General features: G+C 43.0%; 1 protein-coding gene across 1 annotated transcript in view; it reads right to left on the reverse strand.

Moving 5' to 3' along the window:
• Window positions 1–25785, reverse strand: part of NPC1L1 (NPC1 like intracellular cholesterol transporter 1) — a 211489-nt gene that overhangs the window by 41371 nt on the left and 144333 nt on the right. Inside the window, exons 11-15 of the mRNA XM_069214262.1 lie at window positions 22643–22833; window positions 6531–6658; window positions 5773–5899; window positions 5482–5558; window positions 3797–3947 (exon numbers count right to left, since the gene is read on the reverse strand). Of these exons, the coding sequence (XP_069070363.1) occupies window positions 3797–3947; window positions 5482–5558; window positions 5773–5899; window positions 6531–6658; window positions 22643–22833 (674 nt within the window). The remainder of the gene's footprint in view (window positions 1–3796; window positions 3948–5481; window positions 5559–5772; window positions 5900–6530; window positions 6659–22642; window positions 22834–25785) is intronic.

A 25785-nucleotide genomic window follows, 5' to 3' on the forward strand; every position in this document is an offset into this window, starting at 1 on the left:
ATTTTTTGCGAATTACTGTTTTAATGTTTGAAAATTAAATTGGACAAATTGCTGGGGGTCCCCGGCTTCCAGTAATGATTCATTGGGGGTCCTCAGGAGTCAAAAGGTTGGGAACCACTGGTCTAGGTTGATCATGGCTGATATTCCCGTCACTGTCTCCTTGACCCCAACATCAGAACTAGAATTGCCACTTACAGAGGAGTAAATAGGATATGCTCTTCAGACTGTGACCTCAGGTAAAACTATGGGCCAGATGGTTTGCCCACTGAATAGTATCATAAATGCCATCAAAAACAGTCTCTTTGCCTCATACATTTCTACACGGAATCAAAGGCCAAAGGCATGTTCACCTCACAACTTAATGTGGCCAACACAGTGATCATTCATAAAACAGGACGACCTGTAGACCAATTCTCCTCATTCCATTATATCTCCATGACTAGCTCAGAGATTAAGATATTTGAGAAAAATCTCACCGATAGGCATTTTCCAGTATTACCAGCCCTCATCCACCCAGAACAATGTGGCTTTATGCCTGGCTGCAGTATATGCCACTGCATCCAAATCTTCCGTAAAGCAGTAGCCTGTCTTCACTCCATAGGTGTCGCTTTCAGGGGTACTATAAGCTCCTTTACTCACATTCATCCGCCCAAGTGCAGATTAATGGTATGCATCCATCCCCTTTTCTATCCCTAGAGGCATCAGGCACAGTTACCCCCTCACCTGTCCTCTTTGCCCTTGCTATTTTACCTCCAGCCTGCCTTCTTCTGTGTAATATGCACCTAAAGAAGACAAGGAAGGGATTTGAGAAAATGTGAAAAGGATCTACCATTCTAGGGGAGGTGAAAAAGATCTACCATTCGATCCAAGCAGCTTACCTTCCTTTACATGGGCATACGATTGTACATGAACCAGCCCTGTCCCCGAGTCTTAACCTTTCTCCCTTCCAGACCAGAATGAAGTGAGACCTTCAACAATGGACTCAGCTCCCACTTCATATACTTTGCAGCATTTTTCTGTTTAAAATGCTGATTTTCCCTCAATTCATCTACATTCTGCAAAACTTTGCACTGATGATCCTAGTCTCCTGGGCAGACCGTCCACATCACATTACCCTAGACAAATGTTGTCAGTCAGTATGTGACAGAGGTTGAGGCATGGCAAACATAATTCTGTTACTGCTCCTTGCAGCTCCTGGTGGTTAACAATTGGTTGAGTGACAGATGGAGAGATCTGACCTACCGTTCAGAACTGTATCTTATTGACCTCAACAATATCCTTGAGGTAATATACAGAGAGTCCCTCCCCAATGTCTTCCAGAGCATCCCAGAGTTATGTTCCTGACCTGGCAATGGGCACTATGTATGATTGGCTGGGATAAGAGACCTACATAGCAGACACTGCTGTGGAAAGAGAAAAAGTTTAGACACCCTACACTGGAGGGGTTCAGTAAATGTGAAAGGATCGGTATTTTTAACCTGGAAGCTATTTTGCAGAGGCAGACTATGCAATCATTCCAATATCTCCATGCCCAATTTGCAATCTCCAAAGCGTAATTTCATAAGTATCTGCAGCTGTACCATACTCTAGCAAGGCACCAACGGGAAATAGCGGAACTCCCAGAATATAAACCAATCTTGTGTTAGGACAACGGGGAAGAGGCAGGATTATGCAGGTATATAGATCCTTAATTATTATTGTCCCTGATAGGTTCACAGCTCACAAGCAGAAATGGGTGGGTCCGTTGGACAATGCTGACTGGAGAGATGTCTGAATGGCTTCCGGACCATTTCCATCTCCTCTTGTCTCAGACTGATCCAACTAAATTATCTACATGTAACATACCTCACACCTCTGGTTCACACACAAAATCGCTACTTCAGCCTGCTATGCTGCATGGATCAGGATGCAGATTTTTTTCATGTGGTGTGGTTGTCTCTCTTAATTGCGACATACTTGCAGACTATTGAAAGGGTTCTCACCCCAGGTATTAGGGACATCTGTGGAATTATCTCCCAGGAAAGCATTACTGGGTATCATGGAGATTTAGGTGACACCCTGGGTGGGACCGGTCACAATTTTGACCAAGAGAGACATTGCTCCCTATTGGAAATCTCCAAACACCCCCAAAACATTGGAACGGCAGGCAGGCATGGACTGGTGTGCAAAGCAAGAAGAACGTGTCTACTGAGCCAGAGGCTGTCCCCTTAAACACTCCAATATATGGGGATGCTCATGGAATTAATTTAGAGTGGCTTACAAGCACTATAATACCTGATGTAATGATATTTGCAGACATACATGATTACAGAGGTGATGTACTAGATGACTGCCTTGTTTGGTTACATTTGTATGGGTCTTTAAAAATAAATTCAACAAAGTTGGTTTATTAAAAAAATGTGTACTATACTAATTAGCCTGTAGGCACCAGGGTCACTCCCTGAGGAACCATAAAAGACATGAAAGGCAGAGTGTGAGTGATGGATGAAAAATGTGTGTTTGTGAGAAAGAGAGAGAGAGAGAGAGAGAAAGAGAGAGAGAGAGAGAAAATTGGGCACCCCAATTACTGTACTGTATTGTAGCATTTGGTAGTGCTTGCTACCCCTATGTGAAGCACTGCAGCACTTACCCACATGGACAAGCTATGCCGTTGAGGAAATGTGGTTGTAAGTATGGTGTTTTTGCTTTGAGCCTATTCGGGAAGTGTTTTTATGTCACGTGTGATGACCACAGAGGTGCGGTTACCATGTTAATGGACGCAGGACATTGCATTATAATTGGTGAGGGTATGAGAGAAATAGACATGCAAATTATAATTGTAATAAGGACTAACTATCTTAACCCCAGGGGCAGTGTGATATTGTATGCCTATATACCAAAAATAGTGTAATCCGTAAGGGTTCATTAACCCATATGATGGCAAGAGCCAGGCAGAGATACTATTAAACAAATAAAAGTATGCCAAAAAGTTCAAGAACAGGAATTGGTGACATAAGCAGTGTCCATTCACTACATGAATATGTTTTTTTTTTTTATAGGCGTGGATGCTGCCCATTGCTACACTCAATGAAGGAGGAAGGGAATGGAAGCCCAGTCAAGGATGGCAACCTAAGTAGGACCTACACAAACTTTAAAAGGCTTGCATTCTTCCTACTCCTGCTAGAAGAGAGGAAGTCAAAAGTTTAAGCAGGGCTCCTCATCCCAAACCCCTCTTACGCACCCAAAGGCAGATAAGCACCAGCTGGGCGAGCCTTAGTTGCACTGTGACTCAGACCTCAGCCAAGTTGGCACCCTACACAAACAAAGAGTAAGAGACGAATGCCCATATTAATACTTTTTTTGTGCCGCATTTGCATCATTTCTTGACGCAAAAGCGGTGCAAACTTACAAAATATAATTGTGTTTTGTACGTTTGTGTGCTTTTGCGTAAACAAATGACGCAAATACGGTGCAAACAAAGTATAAATATGGGCCGAAGTTCTTAGTCTGATGATGTCCTAGCAGCGCAAGAGTGAATTGTCCTATCTCATGTTAACTTGCTGTACTCACTCCTCCATCAGATCCTAATCACTTTCCTAGATCCCATAGACTTGTTTTAGTTGTTAGTTTGCATACAAAGGCATCCTCCTGACCGTGTGGAATTTAGAGAACAAGTTTCATTTTCATTATTAGTAGTGAATGACAGTACCAAGAGAGTCCTCGATCACTGCTTCCTCCTGTGCCTTTCCTTGATAAAATTCTGTTCAATAAGGAGCCAGCTGGATGTTTACTAAGCTCTAGAAACATATTTACTCACGTGTAAGGGAAAACTTCAAAATTTGGGTCTGTGCCGGGCACCTGCCTCGCTGATTGAGTGATATTGGCTGCTAGCTCCCGGGCAACCTTCAGAGCTGCTGTGTACTCAAGGGAGTTTTTAAGTGGGGTGTGATATGCCATGAACCTGGTTGCTGCAAAGACAGAAGCAGAAATCAATATCATTATTTTGTTGAACTTTTACATTTCAAAAATAGCTTTTATGTGTCATATACTTACAAAATAACACCACCTGAGTGATTCAGAGATCGGTAGAATTAAGGCAGGTAGGCGGGATCTTGCCCGAAAAATTGTGGATTAATAAATTAAACCGTGGAATAATAAGTACATTCTAAATGAATTATTAAAGAAAAATGTAAAATACTACAAAGTCAGTGATGTTTGGTGCATGACATGCACATTATAACTTTCGTACATTTAAACACCTCTTTACAAATAAATTCCGTTAACAGTAATTGGGAAGTCATTGAATTGCGTTCCCCACTATTATTTTTTTCTGTTCTGAAAACATTTTCGTAGATAGAGATTCCTCTGGCTATGAAAATGTATTTCGGGGGATCCTCCATAAGAAAATGGTTAGGACCATTAATCTAGACAACAAAGCCCGTTTTAATAGTTAGTGGTGAACAAGGCTGCTAGAAAATTAAGAAGCCTCCTAACAAGCTAGAGCCACTGACAGATGTATATGACTATTTTCCATATGTCATACTAGCCTCTGAAAGGCCAGTGAGGATGGAGCAATATTAGGCACATGTTTAGCCTCTGAAATACAACAATTGAATAAATAACGGAGTGGAACAATGAAACCTGTTTTTTATCCACAGCAGTAACCTAAGAAGGCAATGATGAGCAAGCATTTGCAGTGCAATAGGTCTCGCATATTTCGAACAAGTTAATTGTCATCTTTTGACACCAGCACCCACAAGTAAAAACAAAAGAAAACATTAGAAGAAACTGAGAAAAGACGACTTGGCAAATTAACAGAAAGTTAGCTTTAAAAAATAAAACTTTGCAATTCTGTGCCTGCTGGGCACGTTTTTGCCAGTCACAAGCCTTCTGTTTGCGGGGCACTCAAAGTTAAAAACAACAAATAGTACCTAGAGCATGTCCGGAGCAGCGGACGGACACTAATTAAGTTGCATCAATTACTGCTGGATCCCTGCGCCACACAGAGAAACGGAAGTGATGACAGGCGTGTCTTGACGAATTAGGAGGCCACGAAAACAAACAAATGGTGAGTGACAGGCGGGCTCCAAGCCCTTTACTGAACACAACAGTGTATTGCATGTGAGATGCATGCGGTAGCGCATGCACTCGCAGGCTCGACTTTAAAAAGGACCACAAGCTAAAGTGATACATTGGAATGAATGCTGTGAATAGCCAGGTTTTGAGGTGCTTGTGAAGGACCAGATCTCTAGATAAGATACTCAATGAAGAGCGTAGTCTGACTGCAATGATGGGAAGTCTCAGCCAGCGCATCTGGCCTTGTAATTTTTAGGAATGACCAGCTGATGAGCAGAGGCTGAGCTAAGATTTCTGGACAGGATGTATGAGGTCAGGGATAGAGTTAGATACATGTCAGTCTTGCTTGTGAAATGCCAGTGGAGCTTAGGTCAAGTCAGTCAGACTTGCATTAAAAGATAGCATGTGGCCAACTTTGGGTTTTACCTATGATTTCATGAGAAGTATCTGTAGAGCTGGAGTTGCTGGCCAGTCTCACAGCGTTATCGTAGGCTCCCAATCCTCTGCAAAAGAAGAAGAAAGGTAAATCAGCTATAATACAGCAGCAGTGGGCTAGTTAATAGAACTCTATAGAGGATTACATTTTGAGTGATCAGAAAACTATTTCCAACTCATAAATCATTTTGAAATGTTGAAGCCAATTATGGGCTCGGAGGCTGCTAAATCGAGTTTTTTTTTATTTCCCTTTCCCAGAATTACAAGAGGCTGCCCACCTACCCCTTGGGGCATTTCAAGTTGGGTAGGTCACTTAGGAACAGGGGCAGAAATTTGTTGAACTCAGTGACGCTGGGTCGCACCGAACCACTGGTAGATTTTAAGCACTTCTGGATGCAGGACAGGGAAGCTGTAAGGGGAGAGAGAAAAACAAACAGAGGTTCAAGACAGGCTTTGACCAGCAGTTATGTGAATATAAGGCAGGTTGGATGCACGGTCATTCAAAACCAGGAGAGTCAGTGAATGTGAGCGCATTTAATTGAAAGGTTTGTCTGACAGGTCGAAAGAAAGGCTTTCACATGACAGGTTCACCTCTGAAGAGCACCTAAGAATGTGAAGAGAATGTCACATCAGGTCAATGCCTCTGAAAGGTTGGAAGAGCTGGGACACAATTAATCACAAGTCAGGTTCACCCATGAAATGGCAGTAGTGCCGATGAAGACCAAGTCACATACAAAGCCTACTTTTGAAGGGCCGGTAGGGCGGGGGGCAAGTTACTTTGATGATGGACTCCACTTGAAAAAAGACCCGTAAATTTGTTTCATTAAATCTTTTCGGTCTTTCACAGGCACTGGCTTCTTGGTAAATCTCCAGATTTCCCCAAGATTCATCAAAAACAAAACCTGACTCATTCCTGATTCTACCCAAGTCCTACTGGGCCTTGTAATTGCAATGGCCGAAATGAAACTATCCCTTTCTCGTACATGCATCTATGTCCACCACCCACCTCCAACAGATGTAATGTAATGTGATGGACTCACTGCTGGTGGAGGGGCAGAACTGGCCTTTATCAGGTCCGAAGAGGTGTTGGCGGCAGCAGACTGATGTGGGGTTCAGCCAGTCAATAAAGTCATCCACCCATGATGCAGCTGGAATAGCAAGGTAGGTCCTGGGAGACATGGGCAAAGCAAACATTTATTAACTGACAAAATCACTTTTCTTTTGTGTTTTGTATTAATCTACTTTATCTATTACTATACTTAGAAAGCCTGGTACTGCAGAGGTTTAAATCAGGCAGTTTAGATAGCTGCATGCCATATATGAACGTACCATTTTATTTGCATATCTTACACCGTGGAAGGAAAATTATTTCTGACTTTCATAAATCAAGGAAAGGAACAGCAAGCATCCGATAACAGCATCAGCCTTCTCAAATCTTCTTGATTAGAGATTATGCAAGGCCCGACTGTTAGCAAGTGTGCCATCTTCCTCGGCACAGGCAGCACAGCATGAGGGTCATTAATGTTTATTGAATAGCCAACTACTCTAGCCCTTTATATTTAATAGTAAATTATCACTTATGTACTTTTACTGACGAGAATTACCTCGGCTGGTGCTGCACGTGCGCAATGACTGTTTTCCCTTCGATTCGAGCTTCATGCAGGAAGAAATGCACTGCTCTATATCAAGCTAAGCTACTTTTTGAAGTAAATTGTGCTTCATTGTTTTTTCACGTTTTGTAATGCTTGCATGTATCTTGTGTGCGCCAGGCTTCTGCAGGCCTCTTGTAAATATCTCTAGAAGCCAACACGCCTTCTAATTTCTAGGTGGTTGAGATAGGCCTTACAGAGCAGGCTAATATTACTAAGTCCTGAAACTTCTGCAAAGTGCTGACCAGTATACTTGGGGGTTGGGGTTTCTCTGGGAAATGATACAGGAAAATGCAGTTTTGCACCACCTTGTCAAAGTTTGCTTTCAGAGTATGACTGCCAACATCATTGTGGAGGGGAGGCATTGATGCACATATATATGCAAAGCATCTTCTGTTCCATCTCGAGGAATGGATTATGGAGTCCGAAGCTCTCTCTGACCTACAAGCAGGTTTTAGACCTGCAGTGAGTACAGTTGACCAAGCCCTAAGATTCATGTCAATAAAATGGAAGAACGTTGACCTGGGGAGGGGCAATCTTTACGTGGTCTTCATAGACCTCAGAGCCGCATTCGATTTGATCCACAGGAACCTGCTGTGGTCAACATTATCTAACATGAGAGTGCCATCTGGTCTCCTGAAACTCATTGCTCAACTGCATGAAGATACCTTTGCTCAAATTAGATGTGGCCAGGGGGGCGAGTTGACTGACCCCGTAGCTATTAAAAAAGGTGTTAGACAGGGATGTGTCCTGGCACCCACTCTTTTTCTGCTATATATCAACAATTGCATTCACTACTTAGAGAACTGTATAAATGATTCACCTAAATTGGTTGGGAAAAAAATCCCGTGTCTGCTATATGCAGATGATACAATTTTGATATCTAAATCGCCAATGGGAATCCAAAACCTGATCAACCAATTTTGTGTTTTTTGTAGTGATTATGGTCTGGACATAAACATCAAGAAAACAAAACTCTTGATATATAGAAACGATCACGTGCTAGCATAGAAATGAACTCGATCCCTTTGGAGAAAGTAGAAGAGTTTGACTACTTGGGTTTCAGACTATCGACCACAGGCAAATGGAAGGCAGCCCTTGACAAAGGGGCTCTCATTATAAGCCAGAGAGGTGGGGCCCTTGTCCGTAGATCGAGAAAGGCTCCGAGCCCCCCCTTGAACATACTTGCAGAGATTTACAATGTCCAAATCAGAGCAGCGGCCCTTTATGGAGCGGAACTTTGGGGGTCCCACAAAAACCTTGATATCCTGCAAACCAAGGAAAACCATTTTCTTAGACAGATCGCCCGCCTAGGTATGGGCTCACCAATGACCCCTCTAAGGCTAGACCTAGGTTTAAACAGTATTAAAACCACTGCAGCCCTAAGGCCTCTTTCCTATTGGATTCGTTTATGGAAATCTGTTGAACTCGAACCATACAGGCTGGCCATAAGAGAGCTCATAGCCACCCCTCAGGCACTGGAGAAAATTCCATGGCTGAAGGAAATGAAATCTGCCTGGGTCAAAATAGGTTTTCCTTCCTACTGGAAATATCCGGAGCAAATCCCCGATAATGCAAGGAAACTTGTTACTAAAAGATATTGGGAGAAAGTAAATGAAGACTCCTTGCATCAAAAAGGGGCGGGCAGGCTAACAATGGAATTTCTCCAACTTAAGCACGAGCCCTGGCCTGAGAACTTCTTGAACCTTCCCATGCCTCGGTACGCCCGTGCTTTATATCTCCAACTAAGATATGGTACACTGCCTATCAATGGTTTTACGGCTCACTGGTCCTCTAACATCGTTTAAAATGATAGATGTATCTCTTGCCAAAATCGTAAAGAAACAATAGAGCACATACTATTTTTTAGCCCTTCGTATAAGAGCCCCAGAGGGAGGTGGATCATTCCCCTCTGCAAAAATATGTCATTACATGATAGAGCAAGCACCACCAGAATCTGTACATACGACACATCCTCCGTGGTAGCTATTACAGTTACCAAATTTTTAGCGGAGGCCTGGTACATCCGGCGTAGGCTTATTGTTTTAAAGGACATGTGAGCCATCTTGACATTAGTCGACAGAAGGAGTCCCAGCTGTTATTTTTTTAGTAGTATCAGTAGAAATTTCTTAGCAGGAACCTGTTGCCCCCTAAATGAGGATTGATGAGGACCAGGTCCTATGGGGAAACACTTGCACACATTGGTATGTTAGACAGAATTTTATATCCTAGTTTTTATCCTTTCTCTCTTAACATTTTAACCCATGTCTTATTTATTGTACTTTTTATCTACAATCAAATATCTAGTCTTGTTGATCTTATTCTAATACTGTCCTGATTACTACTGTTTTTATACTGTTATTATTATTATTATTTATTTTATTTTATTTTTTTTTATTTTTTTTCTCCCCAAACAAACACTATTTATTATGTATGATTGTTATCTCTGTTATTTTAAATGGCCTAGATTTCTAGACCGAATGAACTCAAATAAAAAAATATTGCATTATGTTGTGAGTGCTCTTCGGAGCCTAAGCTTTTCAGACTTTCTGTGTGAATAGTGTGTGCAGTTTGCCCCTTTTTAGGTTGCACACACAAGCGCTCTGGCCTGTTGCAATCTATCTGTGGGCTTTTAACCACACCCATAGCACGCCCATCACAATCAGTTGTTCATGGGCTTGCCTTTCAAAAATCCTTTCTTATCATTGGTAGATGCTTTACTTTTGCCCCTCCTCGAGGCAGTTTTGTTACGCAGGCCATCGACCCTGTTACATGCATAATTGCACTTTTTCCAATAGGTTTGACTGTGAGCGTACTTATATTTCCTTTTGTGTATCTCCTTCGCTCTCATGCTGGCCGTGGCACTTTGAATTGGCTTTCTTATGTCAACTGTTTTATTTTTCATTTTCAATTTATGTGGCAAGAAAAGTCCAGTTAGGAATTTACAACGCTAATAGCTCTAACTCGAGCAAACACGAGACCCATTCCATTGCAAATGCTTGTTACTAAAATGTTCTCAGTTGAACAACCCAACTGTATTTGCCAGTGATGCTCACTTAAGAAACCTGGGCCTAATTCATCTGAAATTGCATTTATTATTGACAAATGATGTGATGTACATTGAAACATACCATGTTAGAGAGTAAGAATACAAAGTATACTGTCAGCTTGTTATTTTAACCTGGAGTACCAAACATTAATAGTTTTTTTATCTTAGTTGGGTCTGTAGAGAGCCTCCTTTAGACATTAAAATGAGTTTTATTTCCTTATGCTGATTCAGCTAAAGCTTGGCCTCTTTCCATCCAACATAGTTCAGTATACATACCAATTCCATCCTTTGCCTCTCTGTAGATGGAGTTGTGTGTATTTTGGTACTAGGTATGTATATAATGCAACATTTGCCATTTACATGCTCTGTGTAGATTTCAATCAGCAGTACTGATTCTTCCAAGTGAAGGCTTTTTGCACTAGGGCACTTGCATTCCAAGACTATACCTGTTGTAGGTTGATGGTTTGGAGGTGTTTTACAGATAGGTTCCACAAAGGGAGTGGAATATGTGGCCTCCCCCCTAACGTCTGTGGATGCTGAGAGTGTAGTGGAGTGTTTCTGCATGGTGGTCATCAGACTTTGGGTTGAGACTATTAACCTATCTTTAGCGACATTTTGAAGTGTAGTGTTAGTTGGGTCCTGATGGATCGCTTTAGGATGGCATGTGTATTGTCTTTCTCTTGGAATTGGGGTCTGTGCATTTTTACTCCTTGATTATGCATTGTAATATCCCTTTGTTGGACTCCTGTGGTTGTTCTGTATCAGGAGTTGCGAGTCTCGTGAGGTTGGGCTACAGGCTTCTAGATGTCTTGCTATTGAGGCCAGTAGAGGGTGGTAGCCTATGTTTCACGTCACAGGATTATGGAGAAGGAGTGATTGTTTGGTTCCTGTACAGCTCCGCCGAGCTGAACCTCACAGATGGTGATGAGTGATTTACATGGGTAGTTTCACGATTTTGATGTGGTGTGTTTGGGTGGGGGGGTTAAATGTTAGGATGTAATATGGTTTTCTAGTATGCTTGGTAGTATGGTGAATATTATGGGGCAGAGCTGGAGTGGTGTATGTGGAGTTTGAAGCATAGTTGCTGATTGTGTTGTGGATGACCACTTGCTTAAAGGTGTTTGCCAAGGACTGATTTGAGGTTGAGGTGACAGTCTGGGGCATGTAAGGTGCACTGAAGTGGCAGGTGGTGATGGTGTGTATGGAGTCAACCGAGCTGGGGTATATTATATTTATATATCGCTTTATTGGTCATGTGTTGTGATGTGGCATTGCCAAGGAGATAACAGAGGGCCCTGAGACTCAGAAAGTGTAATGTGTTGCGGGGTGTAGCCACGTGGAAGACAATAGTGTGGTGTGTACTAAGATGAAGTGTTATGTTGGACATTTTGTATTGTGTTGAATTAGTGGACGATGTTTTCAGATGCAGTGGGTGAGAAGTGGAGTGTTCTATCCAGATTGCAACCACTTGGATGATTTGGTGTTGTGTGTGTTGCAAAGGCATTATTTTGAGGTGTCAATGGACAGCATGTTGCTGATGTGTGAAGCTGGGAGAGTAGTGTCTTGAGGTGGCAGTATGAAGGGTTAATTTTCTGTGAATTATTTGGTGCAACCTGTTGGAGGAATATTATACATTTCTTATGTTTTTGCCCAGCCTGAGGGCAAGAAAGAAGACGTTTGTTAAAATCTCTTTTTCAATGTGGTATACGAACATGCAGGCAAGCAGTAATAGCATGTCTTAAACTAGATGACCCAATGTTGAACTCCTGTATGGTGAAATTTCTAAAGGCGGCAATTTTGGTAAATGGGAGGACACATTCTCTGCTGCAGCAGGATGGTGGACAATAAAAGCTATCTGAACTGAAGTAATCGCTGTATGCATTATCCATAAAGGTTGACTCCAGTGTTGGATTTCATCGAAATTGGCTATTTTAAATTGTAGTTCAGAAAATGTAATACTAATGTATTTTATGTTCGGGGTATTTGTGATTTTTATTATGATAATGTATCATACATTTTTGTAATGGTTTTATTAACTGTACAACACATTTATTCATGTATTCATTCATTCAACCTGTTGGAGCTAGAAGTAGATATGAATTATTGTATGGTGCTGTGTGTTGTGTTAAGTGGTCTAGTGTGTTGTGGTAGGGATGTGGCAATGTGTTGTGTGCAGAATAGTTAGGGGTATTGCCATGTGTTGCTGGATGGTGTGGTGTGGTGCTGCGAGTTGTCTTGAGAGTGGCAGAAAAGGGTGGTATGGTGTACGTGCTTGTTCGAAGTATTGGTTAATTTAAGTGAGTAGTGGGGGCTGGATAGGTGTGTCATGTAATAATATTATCTGTAGATGGTTAATGATGTTTGCACTCATTTGGTAGTGTGTGGTAGTGGCTGTTAACTGTGGGTGCCTGGAGAGCTGAGAACTGGCTGGTGTAGTGCATGTGTTCTTTTGTACGGTGTATGGATTGAGGATGCATGACCTGATAGTGGAACAGATGGGGGGGGGGTATTTAGTCTATAATAGATGTTAAGTTACTGATATTCACTGCTGACCTAATTAGTTCTTACATTTCGTATATTCACCGCTGTACTTAGTTCTTGCTCATGCTGCAGCTTCTCCGTCGTGGTGTGGATTGACGGTATTACGGAGTGAGTGATGCCTGCTGGGATGTTTATGTTAGTTTTTCCCCCATGCTGTCCAGGACACTAGACGCTTGTACTGTAGGCATGCCTCTCTAATATCTAAAGTGTCATTATGTGCTCACTGTTCTCGAAGATAAAGATAAAATAAGGTCTCATGGTCGCATTATCAGTCCCAGCTATAAATCAGGTGCTGTAAAAGTCTCCATCAGGTGATGCAGCCAAGGTCCAGGAAACCACCAAGGGCTAAAAATGCACTATCACACAACTGGCACAGTGTCCCAACTTTTGGTAAATTTTTAACTGAACTCAACTATGATTTCCTCTTGCTTATTATTTCATCGTCATGGCTGTTACCCTAAAGTTATGGCTGATAATTTACCAACGTGTATTGCCAAATATCTAGATCTGAGAGTGTTCACAGATGTAAGATTTAAGGGGTTTGCATCCAAAAGCTATGCTGCAAATTATTTTCAGGTTACAGAGTCCATTACCATCAACGTAAAGGCTGTTATTTCTCTATAAAGTAAAAACTTAAGCAGGAAATGCAAATGAAGAAAAGATATTGAGCTGTCGAAAGTACTCTTTGATCTCTATTGTTATAAATGCAGCTGGGAATTCCAGACCTGTTAGGTATACGGAATACTTTGCATCAATCATGATTTAGTGCCTGCGCCTAACTTTCCTGAAATGCCCACAATATTTTTCTTTGGCAATGGCGCCAGCCCAAGGCTAATCTAGCACCAGCCCAAAGCTGATCTGGCTCCCGCTTTATTTTTAAAGTAGTAGCTCACTTCTTGTTTGTTTTCTATGTAGACCTATTCAGGAGATACAAGTTATAATGAGATATTATCACCGAGCCTCGCAATAGTGCACTCGAGAAGCTCTAAGGGGGCCACAACGGGGTTCAGAATGTGGCCGTACGGTAGGACTCCCTAGCCTCGTGTCTAAGGGCCATATGTACCAACACTTTTTCCCATAGACACAGAATGGGTAAAAACCTTTGCTACATCTGGACCTAAATCCCCAGAGCTTAGAGGGGCTGAAGAACAGATTCTCCTTCAGTCCTGGCAGTACGTGATATCAGAGACGACCCACAATGTACCTTTAAAATTGCTATTCAAGCTGGCAGCAGCAGAGACTCACAGTAAGTCCTTGCTGGTAGAATTTTGAAATAGTACTATTATGTACAATGTATCAAATACGTTCTGTGAAGGCAATGATTGATCAATAAACCCTTCTGATAGAGAAACAAGTGATTGCAGTTTCAGAAAGTCAGACAAGTTACCTCAGTGAACTGTCACCACGTGCCACAGTATTGGCTTCTGTCACGTAGGCACCTTGTCAGAAACATTCCTAACATGTAAAGCGCTTTGGTGAGCTGTATATTCTTCAACATATTGGAGCCTATTAGCAAAGGTATTTTTGGCCATGAACATTCCTCCTTTTATGATTGCCAGGATTTTACAAATAGATTTCTGACCGGCATACTTGAATTTACTTCTTTAGATTTCCCGAACACGAGTGCAGAGAAATCCGCGATTGTAAATCCGTTCTTATTGAATAGAAGTGGGCATTGAAAGGTATGGTTTTCTGTGGAATTTCTGGTAATGCCTATAAAAATATATGCTTGTGGGGATTTGTACATTCTGATCTCACCTTTAAATGGTCCGAGATTCCTCTTCCCACACTGAAAGGAGAATATCTTAGATATGCTGGGGGTGTAGTAGAAGAGCTTTCTCCACGGTTAAAACTATTTTCATTAAGAGTTTTAAAAAATTTGCATTTGCACAGGATGCTCTGTTCGCCTTGTGTGGAATTCTCCTCTAAGTAGACTTCCGCCAATGGGCAATGCCACATGACGTTCCCGTTAGTATGACTGAAACCTAACTTTCCAGGCATTCTAATGGGCAGGTTGGTGAAGAGCAAAATGTAGTAAGTCTCCACTCATTTACAGTGGCATACTTCTAAGCGTGTAGATTTATTTATTGGTGAATAGGTCTCGGTATGCTTCCAGCTCCTGTGTGGAGACTCAACAATGTCAAAATCCATTGCAGGTTTATCAGACTCCCGAGGATACAGATGCGTTTCTTTATGCATTGTGGAAGGGCAGGAAATGCCTTAGGTAGGTGTGTCTATAGGAGCTCTGGCTCCAAAGTCCTGCCCCGCTCCAATCCCAACACATGCCTCCAACTCCTCTGTAACTCCCACTTGGAACTGGAGCACAAAGTGGAAAATACCCTAGTATTGGCCAGCCTGGGGCCACTTTTTTGGACATGACAGCATTTAGGGACAGCTAAAATATAGGGGGAAAAACTGACACCTTAATTCGTCTATTAAATTGTACTGGACGTTAAGCCTCTGAAAGCTAAATTACAGCATTTTCTGCTGAAAAAAGTCTCCATCTGAATCCGGAGTATTGGCATATATGCCTTTTGCGGCGGCCTCAGTAGTCAGAAGGCATGCATTCATGAGAGTATTCACCTTCCAGTGATCTCGTACGCCCAGATGCACTTATACATGTGCTACAGAATTCCCTCACGCTGTCTTGAGCTTAATGCTGTACACAGTGTCTACTCCACAAAGCCTCCTCATATTATATGTCCAGGTGATCCCAGCACCTCACTCTTGTCTGACCATGTACTCTAACTCTTCCTACTGCAGTATGGGTCATGCTTCCTTTCACTGTTCTGGTGCCCTAAGCATTTCACCCTGTTCCCTCATCTGCCCATGCTCTTCTAACTATCTGTTTAATTGGTCCAAGACTGCCCTTGTGGGTTAATGATGCTCACCGAGCAGACCCCTGTAAGAAGAGAACAGTAAAAGTCGCCATCCTACTGTGCCTCCCTCTACGAGAAGGCAGTGTATTCTATCTTATTCTACCCCCCTCAGGAGTGAGTAATGGAAGCCATCCTGCGCTGCCCCATCCATGACAGGCAGTTGATGCCATTTGTAAGGAGGGTCGTCAGTAGCTGCAGGAGACAGCTGCCCTACCCTATGTTTGATCTTTTTTCCCACAAGTTCCCTTGTTCGACCTTTTACACTGTTGTCTCTGACCCACAGACTCCACAAGAGTGCTGACTCCACCTTCTGCTGCAAAGCTCTAATCTGCTCTGCTGCTTTACAACTCTCCAGTCTACTCCTTATATCTGAATTATGCTTGAGCGAACTACCTCCATTATCTCTTTATGAAAGGTATGCTTTGTTGGTGGCAGTCTACAATGCATGGCTCTTTTTGTGATATGGGAGTCAGGTTCAAATAACAAGCCATTTTCTCTGCACTGGTGTGTCATATGAGGTTTGCATTGCATTGTTGAACCTCATTCGTGGGATGCATGCGTCTAATGTTAAAGTTATCTCATGGAACACCATTTGGACATAACTCAGCTCTTCCTGCACCCTTACAGGAATTCTAAGACCACAAACTCAAAGACTTACAATCTTTGTTTTTGTCGGGAACACATATCCCCTGCACCAAGCTGGCCTTTTTGAGTTAGTCCAGGAGAGAATCCACAAAAATGCTCTTGGCTGGTCAATTGAACACAATGCCACATTTTCACTTGTAAATAAAACTGTGTCCAACAACCCTAAAACCGTATAATAACGACACCACTTCAGCGTGTACTTCAAAGGAGAATCAAGCGGAAGATGTGTATGGAGTTGACAATTCTTGGACGAGGACTTACATAGTGCCAATTTGCAGCAGAAGGCAAGCTGGATGAACTCTCTTCCAGAGCACTGATGGATTAGAATAAAAGTGCATTCTTGCCTGAAAATAATAGGTTAGCAACCCACGAACAGTGGAGCCCAAGTGGAGCTGCCCAAGAAATTATACCAACCAATCCATAGCTAAGGACAGAATGATTAATTATTCATAAGCATCCCAACTACTAAGTATTGAGCTGCACCAATAATCACTCCCTGCATTTCAGGGAACATCTGAGGGAGACAATAATCCACATTATCCCTCTGTAAAAGAATAACTCATATGTACTTCACTCCCTGCAGCACAACTGCTCTGCCTAGGTTGGTGACACATGTGTGCCCTTGATTCCTCTTCCCTTGTGTTCTATTAAGTATCTACAGTGTACAACCATCCAACCTTCGACCTCCCCCAGACTTCAGAAATCCGTCAACTAGTAGCATGTGCACTAGATCTGGTGTTTGGATAAGCAGCACTTGCTTGTTAAACAGGGGTGGTATTTATTTTGTGAATGTATAAAGTGCCATGCCTTGCCGTTCAGTCACACTATGTAAAGCTGTAGCTTTTGACCGTCAGTGCTAAAGCAAAGATAGGAGAGATATGAGTCTAATCAGGAGTAAGCGCTGACTCCTGACTGTTGTTCTACCTCCAGCGAACATTTTGCTCAGTTGAAGGAAAACCTGAAGAGTTTGCTTTTTTAGACTTTTCTGCAGTCCCTTTTTTTTGGTTCTGTTGTGAGGATTCAGAGGATTCCGAAGGTAGTGCTTCTGGATTCTGACAAATTTACATAGATACATACATAGTTACATATATAGATACATAGATAAATACATACATACATATATGCATATAGATACATAAATACATACATTTACCACACACACTGTTTAACCTCTTAAAGAGTCTTTGGTTGATAAAGTGTTTATTCAATAATACTCCTATTCTGCTCCATCGTACATTTAGTTAAGTTGAAAGCAAGACTGAAAAAAACTTTTTAAGTTCCCTGAAGTCTCTGTGTATAGTTGAAACTGTATCATTACTTACTTTTTCATAATTTTACTGGAGCATAGTAGGTTGAAGCCAGCTTTAGTTGGCCAACGTCTTATCTGAGAGAATTTCCATCTCTCAGACTCCCCTCAACAATCAAGTGGCAGTGTTTTTAACTATAGACCTTTTGGCCCGGCAGGTGTGTTTTTAAAAAATCCCTGGGGGAAACCCTGTCCCAATTGGCTCTGAGGTTTTCACATTTTATTCTACTGGGTGATTTTAATATTCATATGGACCGCTCTGCGGTTAAGGAGGTGGTCTCCTGAAAACTATGGGGGTCATTCTGACCCCGGCGGTCTCAGACCGCCGGGGCCAGGGTCGGCGGGAGCACCGCCGACAGACCGGCGGTGCCCCGCAGGGCATTCTGACCGCGGCGGTTCGGCCGCGGTCAGACTAGGAAAACCGGCGGTCTCCCGCCGGTTTTCCGCTGCCCTACAGAATCCTCCATGGCGGCGGAGCGCGCTCCGCCGCCATGGGGATTCTGACACCCCCTACCGCCATCCTGTTTGAACAGGATGGCGGTAGGGGGTGCCGCGGGGCCCCTGGGGGCCCCTGCAGTGCCCATGCCAATGGCATGGGCACTGCAGGGGCCCCCGTAAGAGGGCCCCACAAAGTATTTCAGTGTCTGCATTGCAGACACTGAAATACGCGACGGGTGCCACTGCACCCGTCGCACCTTCCCACTACGCCGGCTCAATTCTGAGCCGGCGTCCTCGTGGGAAGGTTGATTTGCCCTGGGCTGGCGGGCGGCCTTTTGGCGGTCGCCCGCCAGCCCAGGGCAAATCCCAAAATACCCTCAGCGGTCTTACGACCGCGGAGCGGTATTTTGGTGGGGGAAGTCTGGCGTGCGGCCTCCGCCGCCCGCCGGACTTAGAATCACCCCCTATGTCTTCTTATGACCTGACCCAATATGTTTTAAAGCCTACTCATCAGGTCAGTCATATGACTGACTTATTTTTTTCCAGTGTCAGGACTGCTGTATCTTGGACTGGTGAACAGGCTAAGGAGGTCCCTTTCGTATGAGGGCCATACAGTAAGGTCAAGCCATAGGAGCTTCTTGGCTCTTTGACTTGGACTACTCCCACGCTTTCTGGTAATATTGAGGTTGATGCCACTACAGTGGATAGCTGGCTCCGTACTATGATTAACAAGCTTGTTCCTCTTACTATTCGGAAACCATGTAGAAGCAGACCCTCTGTACCTTGGTTCACTGAAATGCTTACTGTAGAAAAAAATCTGGAAAAAAGGCAGAGAAATGCTGGCACAAGAACTACAAAATGGAAGATAGAGTTATCAATTGGGCGGCCTTAAAGAAATATTATGCTTCAGCAAAGATTGCTAAGAAAGCTTTTTGTGAAGATAAGTTTCAAGCGGCAGGCAATAAATCACAAGAAGTGTTTAAGGTGGTAAAAACATTCATGGCACCGACTGCTTGTGCTAGAAGTCTGTCACTCTCTTCTGAGTGGTGTGAAAAATTGGCTTCTTTTTCAAGAATAAGATCCTTAACATTTAGTCTAATCTGGCTACATCCTTTCTGGATAATTCTAGCTTAATCCTCCCTAAGAAAGAGATAGAGGTTGCAGAATGCTCTTTTTCGTTCTTCTACCCTATTTCTTTGGGGGATACAGTTGCAGCTATCCAGACCCTCAAATTTTGCTTGCCGACGGATCCCTGCACTACAAAGCTGTTAATCCTGGGAGGGCGGCAAAAGTGATAAGTCCATTAGTGAACAGACTGCTAAATGGCTCCTTAGCCATGGGTGGTCCCTTCTGCTTGTAAACAGGCAAAATTCTCCTCCTACTGAAAAAACTTTCAGCGGATCCCAAAATGCTGGACAACAATAGGCCTATTTCTCTGCTCCCGGCACTGTCAAGGATACTTGAGAAATTTGTGAAATAACTTTCTTGCTATCTGGAGGCTAATGGCCTCATGCACCCTAGTCAGTTGGGCTTCAGGCCGAACCTAAGCACTGAAACTGCTCTCCTTGAGATATCTGAGCACATTACATTTACATTGGATACAGGCGACAAGGCTGTGCTGATTTTATTAGATCTATCAGGGGCCTTTGATGCAGTTCCACACTTTATCCTTCTTTGTCGTTTTCAGAAGTTTGAATTGAAGGACTACGCGCTGAGCTGGATGGACTCGTTTTTTAGGGAACAGAGGACCAGAGTTCTGGACACCACCTTTTTTATCGGGTACCAAGGCCATGACAGTAGGTATCCCACAAGATTCTGGCCTTAGTCTTACTTTGTTTAAAATCTACCTTACTACTCTTGCCTATCAGGTTGAATCCTTTGAAGCCAAGACAGTCTCATATGCAGACGACACTCAGCTGCTCTTCTTCTTTGATAAAGGCAAAGATATTGTCCCGTATGTAATTAGGCAATGCCTGGCTGCTGTGTTCCTTTGGATGCACCAGAACCAGCTAATGTGCAATGCTGATGAAGAGGAAATACTTTTCTTTGGATTGGATGCACCCCCTGACTGGTTGGCTTGTTGGTCAGTGGGAGGTCTGCCCACTTTGTTTCCTCAAACAGATGTGGTTAAGAACCTAGGGGTTAAGTTTGAGAATCAGCATTTATTCCAACCACAAATCAGGTCTGTGGTAGGGAACTGTTTTGGCCTCCTCTGCATTTTGAAATCTTTTTTGTTTCTTCTTTCTGTACTTGCCAGGAAAACATTTATTCAGGCCCTTATCACATCTAGGTTGGACTGCCGAACTATATCATCCAAAGGCTCCAGGTGGTTCAGAATGCAGTGGCACAGCTGCTTCTTAGTCCTCCTTTGAGAACTCAGGTTCCCCCAGATCGCCACTTTTTACACTGGCTCCCTGTGAGGAAACAGATTCTGTATAAGACTTGTTCTTACTTACAGAGCCTTACATCAGATAGGCTTTAGATATTAGGCTCCAGAATTAACTTCTGCCCTCATGCTATCCTCTAATATGGCCTTGACTACAGTTCCAAGGATTCATCATTCAAATCTGTTCCTTTCTGGCTCCTTCTGCATGGAATAAACTTCCCCTAGACCTCTGTCTTGCAAGGTCTGAACAGATTTTTAAGAAATAGCTGAAAACATGTATTTTCGCTTGGCTGTAAGTACTTATCTGGGAAGTCTAGCGTTGGGACACTCCTCTGGGCATCTGCATGCCCTACAAATCCAATTCAGCATCATCATCAACAACGACAGATGCCTGTAGTGAGAGTTAGCTCACTGAGCTATGTTGCTGCCAAGCTAGTTATCAGCATAAGTTAAAGAGTTCCTTTGTTTGGTTAGCTTCTCATTGGGCTAACAGTTTGTGGATTTGATACTTAGCTTCGGTGTTCGTGTTCTGAGTGGGGTCAATTTGTCTACTTCTGGACTGTGTTGGAGAACAGATTTTCCGGCAGCTGCTCACTGTCTGTGTCATTCTGTAGGCTTACTTTAACTGTTTTGTGGATTGTCAAAACATTTTTGTCCAGTTCTTGTCAGCAATCTGAGTCCACATCCAGTTACATCCCACAGAGCTTTCAGGGGCAAGAATGATCACCATGCTCAAGAAACTCCCTACTGTAAATGTTGGAGTTTGAACTGTTGATGCATTGCTTTATGCTGTGCTCAAACGACATGGTGCCAACAGCCCAAGGTACAACCAGGGCACCAGAAAAACTTACAGTGACTGTTAGCACCCAGGGTACAGGCTTGTGTTGTGCTGCAGTGCACTTGCCCTGCTTGACTGTGCCTGAAGCTGTGGGGCCAGGAGAGAACCTTAACCTCAATGGCAGGAGGCTAAGATAAAGGGCTATTTCTATTGTGCAGATGTCAATAGGTCCGAGTAACACGAGGAAAATATTTACCCAGCAATCAACAGAAATTTCAATAGGAGCTGGGTCTCCTCCAGTGGCACATTCATTGAGAGTTAAATTTAGAAGATGCCTGTCTTGCATCTTAAAGTAACTTTGTCTCATTTATTCTTGTTAACCTGGGGTCGAGACATTAGACTACAATATCTTCAAGGACAGAGGTGAAGGTATGCACACATTCCAAGTAAATGGCAAAAATCTGATCCGTAGGCAAAAAGACGTTTGCACAGGGTTCAAGATCACGTGTTATGTGCAAATTGTCACACCCTTGCAGTTTTCTCCTGATAAATACTAGCAGGTCAAAAGTGTCTAATTTATTAGGAAAAAAGGCTGGTAAAAAAGCAAAACATGCGGAATTCCATGTGTTATGTGTTAATTCCACATCTCACACCTCATTTTTAAGTTGAAAACTAGAAATCACAGTATTTACCATTCATGGGAAATAGCTTTCACTGTGGTAATGGTATTTACCTCATGTGGTAAATATCCAACCCTATTGTTCCCAATCCCAACCTATAATAATGCCCAATTTTCTTTCCCAGCATTGTAGGTGCCGGATTCACCCTATTTTATAACAAGTTGTGCCACTGCTCTAATCTACGGGCAGATTTATGAAACGTGGCACTGCACCTAGTGAGGCACCACTTTTTTTGCTCCCCCCTAATGCCATGATGTGTGTGCCATCCTTAAAATACGGCACACCATGGCGGTAGTCAGGGGTACTAGCATCATAATATTTTACACTAGTCCAGCGCTTTTCAGGATTACTGTAAAAAAAATTGACGCTAATCCTGCAAAGAACCCAGAGGCCCATTTAAATATATGGGAGCCTCCCTTAATGCCTGATGTTAGCAGGCATTAAAAATGCTGATAAAAATGATGCAAAGAAATCTCACAGTTTTCTTTGCACCATTTTTTCAGCCCCCCCCCCAGCACCGGAATGCCCCACTTGCATACATTATGTATGTGCGCAGGCATAATTTGGCGCCAAGGGTTACAAAGTGGCGCAATGCAAGCATTGTGCCACTTTATAAATATAGCGCTGCGTTTCTGGCCTTCCAATGCCACATTAGCATAAATACAATTATGCTAATGTGGCGTTGGAGTCGCGCTAGGCCCTCTTAAATCTGGGCCTATGGTTTTCTCCTCCCCGCCCAACTGTGGTGTGTGCAACTCTGGCGCCTACTAGGCCAAAGGACAGTGCATGGTAGTAACTTACTTGTCCGGGAAGTCTGTTGCATATTGGATTTTCTGCGTCATAGAGTTGTTGTCACATCCCACGCTGGAACAGATGCCATTGATGCCCTCCAGGGTAGAGAAGTTATATCCGCCAGTGGTAACAAAATATGTGGGCACACCGACTTCGAAATATTTGTTGAGGTAGCTGAAATACTTGAGCATGTACGAGTCCTGTGAAAGAAAAAGTGGAGGCATGGTGAAGGTGGTAGAGGGCCTGGGAAGTGGTAGTGGGGAGGTAAGCAGGAATGTTAAAATTGAGAGTGAAGGGGGAAACAGTGGAGATTATAGTGGGTAATGGAATGGAGGAAAGAGGAGGGAAACACTAAAGTGAGATAGAAAAAACCTTAAGGGAGAAGAAGGTGGTGTAGTTTCAAAAAACAGAAGTAGCAGAAACAAAAGGTAGAAATGAAGTGAGATGGAAGGGTAAGGGTGATGTGCGAGGAAAGGGGGTTAATAGAATGATGTGAGGACAGAAAGGGAATCAGGGGAAAAGAAAAGGAGACAAGAAGGTGAAAAAAGCAGTAAGAAGGCAAAGCAGGAGATGGATTAAGTTGAAAGTGGAGAAGTTGTATGTTCCTTGTATGGTTACTAGAGGTGTCCGTTGTTTCCGTTACTTAATAATAAAAAATACATTTACAAATGGTGAAAGTGGAGGAAGAGGTGGGAATGATGGAAAAAGTATAAGATAAATTGAAGAAGGGAAATGGAAGGGCCAGACAAAGAGAAAGATCAGGGTGAGAATAGAGTTTAATCAAGAGTTAACAACTAATGGAATCAGATGTAGAGAAAGCAAGGAAGGAAAATAGATTAAGGGCAAAGTTAATGTTTTTAGAGTTGGCGGCTTTTAGGGCCTGTTTTCTGGCCATCTGACATAATGCTAAAAATGATAAAATAAGCTTGAAGTTACTGTGACAGCTGTGTCGCATATTGCTTATCTTAATGTGTCAAATCTTCTTCGAAAGAACGGGGACTGGTCTCACAGCTTGCTTAGATTTTGGGTGCAGCGCTTATTTTCAAAAGTTCCAGCTGCATAACAACTTACTTAGCTTTTACAGGGTGCTAGTTTTCCAGATGAACTGTGCTGGTGTTCCGTCTATTAAACCTCTCCACTTTTTAATGCCCCACAGCCTCAGCAGCGCACACAGAAGCATTGCATGCATACAACCTGAAACACCCAAAATTTTACTGTGGCTGCTGGCCGAGAGTAACACAAGGTTCGAAAAAATGTACTATTCCCAAATACTCAGTGACTGGAGTTAGAATAGTAATTCGTCCCTTCTCAGATATTTCCGATTTTTTCTGTTTTTGATAGACCTCTAACTACAGATTCCTCCTCACCTTGTGAATTTCCCCCAGGTGCCAGGCTAGATCCAAAACCTTCTAGCGGTTCCCTCGTGCATCAGTAGGTGTTGTTGTGTGGCTCCATGTCTGGTCTGCCGTTGTCAAATGTGACATCGGGGCCACTATAAGATCACCACCTCTATGGGCTGACATCAGTTCTCATCTTTCTGCACCTTCCAACTCAAAAACCTTTTCTTTTCTTCAAAAATTCTTTGCAGAGTGCATTTATGGGCCTTAAAACTATGGAGTTCAAACCATGTTGTGATTGTCAATGATCGAATGTCGGTGACATGCACACACGAAGTCTGCCTGTAGTGCCTCTGCACCGCATATTGCAGTCATGTTCATGTTGTCCAAAAATGAACCCAAAGGCCATTTGAAACCACACCACCAAACTTGACAAGCTCGAAATGAAGCCGTTGAATCTGTCCTAAACCCGGTAAGGGCGTGGTCACGCTTCCACTCTCAGGAATGACCCAGATACAGCGCCACATTGAGATCCAAGAGTTCAGGAAAGTCAAAGAAATGCAAAAAACATAAGAAGCTGAAACATGGTTCTCTTTTATCCCGCCTCTCTCAACCCATGGAGTTGTGCAATGCCCTGAGTTCTTTTAGGCCTCGAAGCTGCCACACAGAGCAAACCTCACAAGTGTTTCCTCTCGACAGCATTCCTCCCCAGCGGACAGCCTCAGTAGATGCGATGCATCTAAAGAAAGCCACAGCAATCATCCTTAGTATCCCACTGTATCCTTCTGGAGCCCCTTCAGACCCCAAGGATTTGAGGTGACATCCTGTCAGAGGCTCACTGGCGGATCCTTCCCCAACAGTAAAAGTGGGAGTTGACCCCCACCCGCGGCCAGACATGCCCTCGGGCCGCCGGCTCCAGTCACGGCGCAAGGTTCAACGCCATTCCTGGCACCAAGATCAACGTCATGGGTTAGACCGTCGACACCAGCACAGATACCGGACCGGCATCCCATCATTCTTTCGGATTCGGGAGCTTCATCCCCACAGTCCCCATCCCGCTGTTTTACCTTCTCTAAAGAGGGTCAGCAGTTTTATGATCAGAAAGCTGAAGGGGAGACATTTTATCATGAGAGCAATGTATTCAAGGACCTACAAGATGTCAGTTGATTAGATGCACGCTGAAGCAAGGATGTTGTACATTCAGTTCCGATTCTTTATGATTAAGGTTCTGGGGACTGATTGGGTGTTTACTGGATATTTTGGCATAACTCTGGCTTTTGTAACTGCTCCTTGCATTTAGTATCTCTGGTTGATTTTTGTCCTAATAGATTAAGTGATACCACCCTTTTGTCACCTCGACTGATTTCTACCATATTCTTAATTCTGGTGCCCAATAAACAAATAGGTTTATTCTAGTTATTGTAGCTTTTTCACTTATTTCATATGTGCACAATCGTGAATTTTTTATATAACAATAATTGGTGTAATCCTACCACCGTGGTGCTCTAATGACATTGTAATCACTTGGTTAGCTTTGTCTAAGCGAATTGGTTTCTACTTTATATATTATGTTATTCTAGTCCTGTGGATGAGCTTTACGAAGCATATGGTGGCTTGATATGATCCTTGATTTCAAGAAAATAAAGAACGTATTGTTGGATAATCTGCATATGACGCCACAAGTGTTCCTCTCTAGTGCCCTCAGTGAACTTTGAAAATAAAGTTTTGGACTTTTGTCTGGATTTTGGAAAGGCTGAAGGGGGCCTTCCTTATCACAAGTCGGAGTACATTTAGGACCTGTATTATTAGGTGTCT

The sequence above is a fragment of the Pleurodeles waltl genome, chromosome 11, assembly GCF_031143425.1.
Source record: "Pleurodeles waltl isolate 20211129_DDA chromosome 11, aPleWal1.hap1.20221129, whole genome shotgun sequence".
In the NCBI taxonomy this organism is placed as follows: Eukaryota; Metazoa; Chordata; class Amphibia; order Caudata; family Salamandridae; genus Pleurodeles; species Pleurodeles waltl.